This window comes from Lampris incognitus, chromosome 7, assembly GCF_029633865.1.
Source record: "Lampris incognitus isolate fLamInc1 chromosome 7, fLamInc1.hap2, whole genome shotgun sequence".
NCBI classification, from domain to species: domain Eukaryota; kingdom Metazoa; phylum Chordata; class Actinopteri; order Lampriformes; family Lampridae; genus Lampris; species Lampris incognitus.
The window spans coordinates 24,763,971-24,772,907 of NC_079217.1; the positions used below are offsets into that span (position 1 = coordinate 24,763,971).

The 8,937-nt window shown below is 43.7% G+C and overlaps 1 protein-coding gene across 1 annotated transcript; it reads left to right on the top strand.

The window, feature by feature from the left end:
* Positions 1-3,181: 3,181 nt before the first annotated feature.
* Positions 3,182-7,618, top strand: LOC130115206 (dual specificity tyrosine-phosphorylation-regulated kinase 4-like). Its single transcript, XM_056282824.1, has 11 exons — positions 3,182-3,202; positions 3,310-3,364; positions 4,004-4,167; positions 4,532-4,668; positions 5,298-5,435; positions 5,653-5,785; positions 6,097-6,181; positions 6,458-6,630; positions 6,920-6,980; positions 7,078-7,232; positions 7,553-7,618. Exons 1-11 carry the CDS (start codon positions 3,182-3,184, stop codon positions 7,616-7,618), a joined length of 1,188 nt encoding a protein of 395 aa, XP_056138799.1.
* The last annotated feature ends 1,319 nt before the right edge of the window (positions 7,619-8,937 follow it).

Below are 8,937 nucleotides of genomic sequence, written 5' to 3' on the forward strand. Positions count from 1 at the left end.
TGAAGGTTTTCCCTTCCTCCAGACAGGCTCGGATTCCATTCTTGAGAGCTTTGTTCAGTCTTTCCACCCCTCCGTTACCCTCCGGGTGGTACACTGCTGTCCTGATGTGCTTGATGGACCGCAGTGGCAGGAACTCTGAGAACTCCGCCGATGCAAATTGGGGTCCATTGTCCATCGTGATGACACTGGGCAGGCCCCAGCGCCCAAACAGCTTGTTGAGGCAGTCGATGATGGTGAGTGAGGTGATGGAGCCCAGTTCGATGGCCTCTGGCCACTTCGAGTGAAGGTCATGCATGACCAGCAAGTAGCGGGCATGCGCGGGTGCCCCTTGGAGCTATCCACAGAGGTCGATCTGGATGTGCTCCCATGGAGCGGACGGCCACGGGGTTGGAGTGAAGGGTGCTAGGGGTAGGCTGGCCGGTTTTCCCACTCAGAAGGCAGCAGGTGCAATTACGCACCAGCTCCTCTGCATCAGAGTCTATGTGAGGCCACCACACAGTGTGTCTGCAGCGCTGCTTCACCTTGACCCCCCCAAGATGCCCATCATGCACCATTTGCAGCACTCTGGCCCTTAGAGTCTCTGGTACAATAGCGCGGTGGCCACGGGAGAGGCACACCTCCCCCCAGCAGGAGAGCTCGTCGCGGACTTTATGGTAGGGGAGCAGCCTGTCATCAACCTTGGCAGGCCAGCCATCCTGGACATAGGCACGAGGGGTTGTGAGTGTCTCATCCTCAGCCGAGGCCTGCTGCAGCTTGGCCAGGGTGACTACTGGGCTGAGGGGCCCATGCAGCCTGTGGACACAGTCGTTGTCATCGTTGTCATCCTCTGGCGTCGCCCCTCTTACCTCTTTGGTCAGAGAGATGGCTCGGGACAGGAGGTCGGCCACTGTATTGGTACGCTCCGGCATAAACTCGAGTCTGAAGTTGTACTGATTCAGCCTATCCGCCCATCTCCGTAGTCTCATGGGCCTGTGCCCCGAACCTCGGGTCGCCAGCAGAGCCGTCAGCGCCTGATGATCTGTGCAGATAGTGAAAGCCCTGCCGTACAGGTAGACATGCCAGCGTTCGCATGCCCACAGGCAGGCGAGAGCTTCCCTCTCCCCCGCTGAGTACTTCTGCTCTGCCGGCGTGAGTGCCTGCGAGGCGAAAGCCACTGGACGCTCTACCCCCTCATGGACCTGGGAGAGCACCAAAGGCGGTCAGACAGGACGCGGAAGCGGGGCAGACCGTCAGTTCCGACAGTCATCTTGGCATTGGCGCTCTTGGACAGTGAAAGAAAAAAAAAGATTTTTTTTTTATATGTTGGACATGGATGGATGGATGGATGGATGGATTGCATGTTTGTTTGTTTTTTTGTAGTTTGGATATGTGTTTTTGTCTTTGTGTTACACTGCTGTGGGCTGGGGGAAACAATATGTCGTTTCATTTCATCTACAGAAATGCATGAAACGAAACGACAAATAAACGTTCCTGATTCCTGATTGACTGATATTCAGAACAAAGGCCACATGTGTAATGATAGGAATAACTTACGGCCTATAGTTTACAGTAAAACAAGGAGACACTTATTATTTTGCAGTTCAGATTGGGACAGTGTTGTACGGCTGACAGAAATGCCTTTTCCATTATAGTAGGCTGTGAGGAAAACTTTAAACAACGACAGTAATAATGACGGTAATAATAAAGTTGATTACAAAACAGCTATAATGTGCTTCACATTCAACTAAAAATAAATGAAAACCAGAATAAAATCGGCCAATTCCTATCCCCCCCCCCCCCGTTAAAGGGGTTTCTTAAGGGAGTTGTTCCTTATCTGATGTGAGGGTCTAAGGACATGTTGTGTTGCTGTAAAGCCCACTGGGGCAAATTTGTGATATTGGGCTCTACAAATCAAATTGACTTGACAACGGATTAAAAACACACGAGCCTGACATGAATGAAATACAAGTAGAACGTAAAATATAACAATTGAGGCCTAAAACACACTTGTGCACGTTTCTATTATGAATTTGTTCACGTTAATATGATAAAAGGTGTTGCTCAGATTGTGTCTTCCGGGGGATTTGACAGACAGCTGCTTTCCAGAACCCGACCATCATGACGTCATGTTGACTTGATGCTATGCAATACGCTGGAATTTTATTTCAGCTTCATACCGACTTTCAGCTTCAGTGCAAACGTGCAAATACTAATGACAGAGCATTGCTTTGAGCCTTGTTAAAAAAAACCCTGATAAATATCAATCGGAAGACTTTATTTGTAGTTTTCCTCTCAAAGTCACACATGGGACGTTTCAATCCACAGCAAACCTTTCGTTTGATGACATGAACAACGCAGAGGAGCAGAGGTAAGTGTTTAAATGTTGAGGCCATTTGGAGCGTGATCCTTTAAATGTGAAGCCAACCTTTCTATGTTTCCGCCCACAGAAGGTGGAGGAAGAGGGAGGAGAAACTTCTCAGTGAGATGAACGGAGGGTCACAAGAAAAAGTTGGTATGCATTCTCACTCCTTTTCTCCATCCGTCACTCTCTCACACCAAGTCTCTCCTTCTTTTCACACTCATGCACTTTCTCTCATTCACGCTGTTTTTCATGATAATGATAACACATGCACTTTTCATCACAAATCTCAAAGTGTTAGAGTGCCCAGATGCATAAAACGCAAAACATAAATAAATAAATACATAAATCCTTCAACCTTTCTTCCTCTTTCATCCAATTAGGGACCTTAACAGAATCCCTTTGGGCCATGTAATAATACGGAGCATCATTTACATTTAAACCTTGACCGGGGTTCAAACCAGGTCATCGTTACCATCGAACACATGAGCCCCTTCAGAGCTGATGAAAGGATATATTTCTCTTTAAAACACAAACAGAAACACACGTGCACACACTCATACATGCAAACACTATGAAATATTCTCAGTCTCTCTTTTTTTTATACATAGAAAGAAAATTGTAAATACTTAGTCCCCATACCGGACTCGGACACTCTGCAGCATTCCTCGGACCATCAGCAGTCCAAGATTGTCTCGCCAAAAATAGACCAGTGCCAGTCGAAAAGGCATCCCAATGGAAAGCCGGTGGTCGGTGTCATTGATTTTCAATTCACCTGAAATAATTTGTCTGTCTTCCTGTCTGTTGTGGTAGTTGTAGCAGCAGTAGCACATCAACGTCATGATGATTGTGATTATGTTATCTGTAAATGTCTCAATAATTTGGGAATAGCAGCAGCACAGAGAGTTGAAGGCCCCTCGCCCAAAAGAGGAGAGGACAGAGTTTGAGCCAAGCCTTGGGTGAACAGCCAGCCAGAGCAGAAACAACGCTTCTTTGAGGGACTCAGATTGCCCATGTCCCCTGCAGGTAAATTCTAATTTCCTTATTTAGTATCTCTGTAACACACATTTCACCAGAAAGGTCGGAGGAAGCTAGTAAGCCATGTTAATGCACACCCTGCAGCTGGGCTAGGATAGGGTTGTTAATGAATTGTACAGATCACACACACACACACACACACACACACACACACACACACACACACACACACACACACACACACACACACACACACACACATACACCTGTTATGGAGGCTCAGTCTATGTGGGGGGTCACACATCCCACTGCTGGTCCAAAAGATTTCTGGGTTCTCTGGGGGGGGGGGGGGGCAACACAAAACAAGAAGTTGTTGGGGTAAGAGTTAGGAGGATAAGGTTGCTTTCATAGTCTTAAAGTGAGTAGAGAAGGTGGAAGGAGAGGATACAACAAAATAACTTCAGAGGCAACTTAAAACGAATAACTGCATTTGAACAGACTGCATCTTTTACTATAATACAGACATTACATGATGATTAAGGGCTATGATGTATCGCATTTATCAAGAGAAACATATTATATGTTACTTTTATTGTCAGAGACACTGTAGCTTTGACCTTCCCTTCCTCAGTGTGTAAATACACTGAGAAGAGAACGCTCTTTCAGTTTTTCTTTCCATCCTTGCAGAAGTGTTGGAGGCTTTTGGTCATCTTTTGACAAAGTTCAAGCAGCAGGAGATATTGAATTACTCAGAGATCTGGTACCTCGGTCTGCAGTCCCCTAAAATCAACGGTTCAAAGAGCTCCCCACAGAACAACGGCTATGATGACTCAGAGATGTACTATTTGCAGGTGACTGTCCAACTGTGTGATGTAGAGAGAGGGTAAGTCTTAGAGAGCAGGGTGTCATGGGGATCAGGGAGGTCCTCCTTCGAATGGAAAGGGTTGGGGCCTCCATGACAATGAGCGCTATTCCTGTTGAAGGGTCCTTGATCAAGGCACTGAATCCCTGCCAACACAAAGTATGCTAGTTTTGTATCTGTTATTTGACCATCCTTCTTCCCAGTTGGTCTAATCACAAAAATACAAAATTATGTTGGCAGGCATAATGGTGACTTGTTGTCTAGATCAATAATTTAAATCTCTTTCCTTGTTGCACATTTGTCCCTTTCCTTTGGTTTTAGTATCAGTCAAAGAACCATCCTTTTGTCCACAGGTCCCCCATGACCACTTTGCCTACCGTTTTGAGGTGTTAGAGGTTTTGGGTCTAGGTACCTATGTGCAGGTCCTAAAATGCTGGGACCACAAGGAAGAGGAGTTTGTGGCTGTCAAGCTGCTGAGAAACAAAGAATGGTAAAAAAAAAAAAATTTTAAATCGCCAACTCTTTCACATGCATATACAACAGATATTGAAAATGCAAATTTTAAGACACATTTATCACATGCATTTTTACATGTATGCAGAATCCTAGATAACACATTATGCCCTCAGCAGACCTGTATGGGAAAAAGCTAATGTATCTGTGGAACTGTGCATGCACAACAGCATATATATTCATACATCAGAATCAGAATACATAGACACGTTATACATACATTGTAAATATTCTCGTCAATATCCCTATGGAAATTAATAGGTCCAGACATGCTGCAGTGTCCCATAGTTACAGTTTATCTAAGATATCCCTGAACTTGTGTTCTGATAACCACTGGTTCTACTGTTGTATTTGTACCCCATGGCACACATGCATTATTAGCAAACGTTAATTATTATTTCATCTATTTACATAATCTTTTTACTTTATCCTATTGTTCCCTTTGGTTGTCCTAATGAATGCTGGCATAATGATCCAATTCTGATTTGGGTCAGTTCTAAGTTCAAACTAATAACATACAATTAAGATGTTATAATTCACATAGTGTAGCAGTCACCCTTATTGCTAGAGATCTCATGTTGTTCCCAGTGGTCCTTTGCCGTCCAGCTTTTATTCATTTAGGAAGAAAGAGATCGAGATCCTAGAAGCCCCGCAAAAGGACAAAATGAACATCGACAATGTCGTCCATATGAAGGATCACTTCTGCATCCGGGAACATTTTTGTATCACCTTTGAACTACTGGGGTGAGCTAAAAAAAAAGATTGTTTTTTTAATTTTTAATGAGTCTGCATTTCAGTGACTACCCAGCCACACGTCATTCAAGTGTGACAAATGTTGCTCACTGGCATACATGAGGCATACTGTCCACTGTTTACCTGAACTGCCCCACAAAACTGAATTTCCGGTGGGATAATTGATGGTATTTAAACCTGTTTCCAGTCTGACTTGTTTTTCCCCAAGAATAACCCTGGAAGAGAAGAACAGGGCCAACAAGAGCCTCAGCACATCAGAGGTGAGGAAGTATGCCACCTCCCTCCTGAAGTGTCTCTCGCTGCTGAAGAAAGAGAAGATCATACACTCTGATCTCAAACCGGTACGGCTCATCATTACACGTCTACAGTGTGAATATCACTCTTTGGTTTAACGAAGCCCAGGCGGTGCTAGTTAAGAGAGTGTGATTTATTTTAGCATGGCACCAACACTTGTTGAACCACGTTTCTGTCCAAATTTTAAGCAAACATTTAAAACGTTGATTAAAATGCAAATCGAGTGCATTGTGAACAATTTAAACAACCATTGAGTACAGAAATATGTCGTTAAAAATTTTGAAAAAAAGAAAGCTGAACGACTTGCAGAAGTAAAGCAAAATGGTCCTGCTCATATGTGTGTATGATTCTCTTTCAGAGGAATATTGTTCTGTCAAATGAAAACCCAGACAGCCTCAAAGTGATTGACTTTGGCACAAGCCACTATGAGGAAGAGGCTATAGGTGAGTGTCCATTTGTTTTTACGGTCTTGTAAATCATGTTGTAAAGGTTAATATGAAACATAGTGGGGAAACAGACACAGCACTCCATAGGCAGCTGTAAGCATTGGTTCCTTATGGCAGTTACAAGGACATGTACTACACAAAGCACATATAAAGTACACAAAATACACATAAAATGGGATTAACAGTCCTGAAGGAGACTTGCTATGGCATTACAACACAAAAAAATACTCCTTCCATCAAATATCTCTCTCTCAACTCTTTTCTCTCTCACAGCCAATTCCTACATCCAGTCTTTGCCCTATCGTGCTCCAGAGGTGATCCTGGGCCATGTCTGTAGTGTTGCCATTGACGTGTGGAGTCTAGGCTGCATTATATTTGAACTCTGCACTGGACAAAAGCTTTTCCAGGGTAATGGCAAGGAAGAGCAACTGTCCTTCATGATAGAGGTAACAAGAAGGGTGGAATACTATAATACTAACTATGGTTCCTTGACCATTTAATGCGTTGAGATTTAAGTTCATATATATTAATTCTAAAAAAAAATAAATCTGATCATGTTTTCTATTCGTGTTAAATAGGATAAATAAAGCAAGTGAAACAACATTCACATAGCATGCACTTACACCTACCCACACATAGAGGGATGAGTGCAGTACGTGTGAATTGTACATATACATATGACAATTGTGTTGGTTTTGATGCATCAGTCACTATTGGTTTTATATGTATTACCAGGCACTGGGTATGCCACCACAAGAGTTTCTTGCATTGGCACCATATAAGAACATATTCTTTGGTAAGCAATTTGATTCCTTGATCTACTTTGTGATAGAACTGAAAATATTTCTTGCCATCCAGTTGTCAGTGTGTTGACATTGTTATGTGTGTATCAGACTCCAAGGGCATGCTGATTCATAAACAGAACAGTGAAAAGAAAATTGCGCTGTCCAGAAGAAAAAATCTAGCCAGCAGGATGAGGACCAAGGAACCGCATCTCCTGGACTTCATTAAGCACTGCTTGGAGTACGACAGCTCCCTCAGAAACACTGTAGATAATAATTGAAAAGTTTGTTTGCAAACCATGTATTTTTAGATTGTGGTTTAACTTAACATTTATATCTTTCTTGCGCTTTTGTAAGCCCTTCTTATGAAAGCATTTGGATTATTACACCCTAAGTAGTTTCCATTCACCTGACAGCAGTTATATCAGGCCTTTAATAACTTTGTAGTACAAATGGATGTCAAGAAATTCAATGTCCAGAGTCGGAGTGTCTGTAGTTTATTTCTAAAGGTGTTAAGACTGCAAAGCTTATCTAGTTACCAGTTTACGATAATTTACGATTTTTTTCTAAATGTGTTATTCGCTAGATGAGACCTGAACAAAAGGATGACACCAGACGAGGCCATGCAGCGTCCTTGGATCTTGTAGCATAAGGAGAGGAGCAGATCTAAGTTCAGCCTCAAAAGACAAGTCACAACAACAGATGGTAAGAGGAGACATCTGAAAAGAAAAGCTCATTTCTAAAATTTACACATTACTTGTGAAAAAAAGAAAGCATTGCCTGAAGTTCAACATCAACAAAACAATCAATAAATAAAGATCTGGTCTGTAAGCAAATCATCAGTTTGTCAACAAGGAACTTGTGATATCCACTGTAATGTCCGTAGACGCCTTGTCTTACTGACATAAGAATAATTCAAGAACGAGCCGACTTCGTAGGTTCTTAACTGTGTAGCTTTTACTAGCGTTCATCCGACATACAACCTTCATAACATGCGCTTCTCACTTCCTGTATACGTCACACGCACTGCACGTACATCCGTGAGTGGGTCAAGTTAAACACGTGACCTTTCATTCATTACATCTCCCCCTCTAAGATGATTTTCTAACCTGTATATCACCCCCCTTTTCACAAAAAAAATAAAAAATCCCCCACAGTACACAAGTCCATACGCCTCACAAATCCAGCCGGATTGCAGGCTTGCTCACCCTGCCAGAGCGAGTAACATATGGTGTGGAAGTTGGCATTTCTGCTGCTCGGGACTCATCCGTGTTTCCACTCTCCCCTGGAGTGACAGGGTCAGGATCCCTGCTGACAAAGGTGAGTGTTTTAGGTGTGGCCAACAGGTGGCGCCTGTTCCTTCTGTAATGTTCACCTTGAGCTGTCTCCACTATGTAGGATCTGGGAGTGGAGCTCTGACTGTGAACAACTGCTGGCATTGTCCATGTTTTCTGTCCATCAAGTTTGGTGAGTACTGCGTCACCCGAGTTCAGTGGGCGCAGTGTCCGCACGCCGTTCCTGCGGTTGTAGTAGAAAGCCTGCCTCGATTTGGCTGCGGCGTCAGCGGTTTTGATCAGTTCCTCTTTAGGCCAGGCCGGTTTCAGGTTATGCTGCAATGTGGGTAAGGTGGTTCTGAGTCTCCTACCCATGAGCAATTCCGCTGGACTGGCTCCAGTGGAAGAAGAGGGTGTAGCTCTGTATGTCAACAGGGCGAGGAGAGGGTCTTCCTGCCTTAATATGCTTTTGGCTACCTGAACAGCCCTCTCTGCCTGTCCATTACTCTGGGGGTAGTGTGGGCTTGAAGTCACATGGATGAAATCATAATCCTCACTGAACCTCCTCATCTCTTCTGAAACTAGCTGTGGCCCATTATCACTAACTACAATTTCAGGGATACCAAAACGTGCAAATGTAGCCTTCAGCCTAGCTACAACCTGACTGCTAGTAGTTGTTGGTAGATTTAGGATCTCC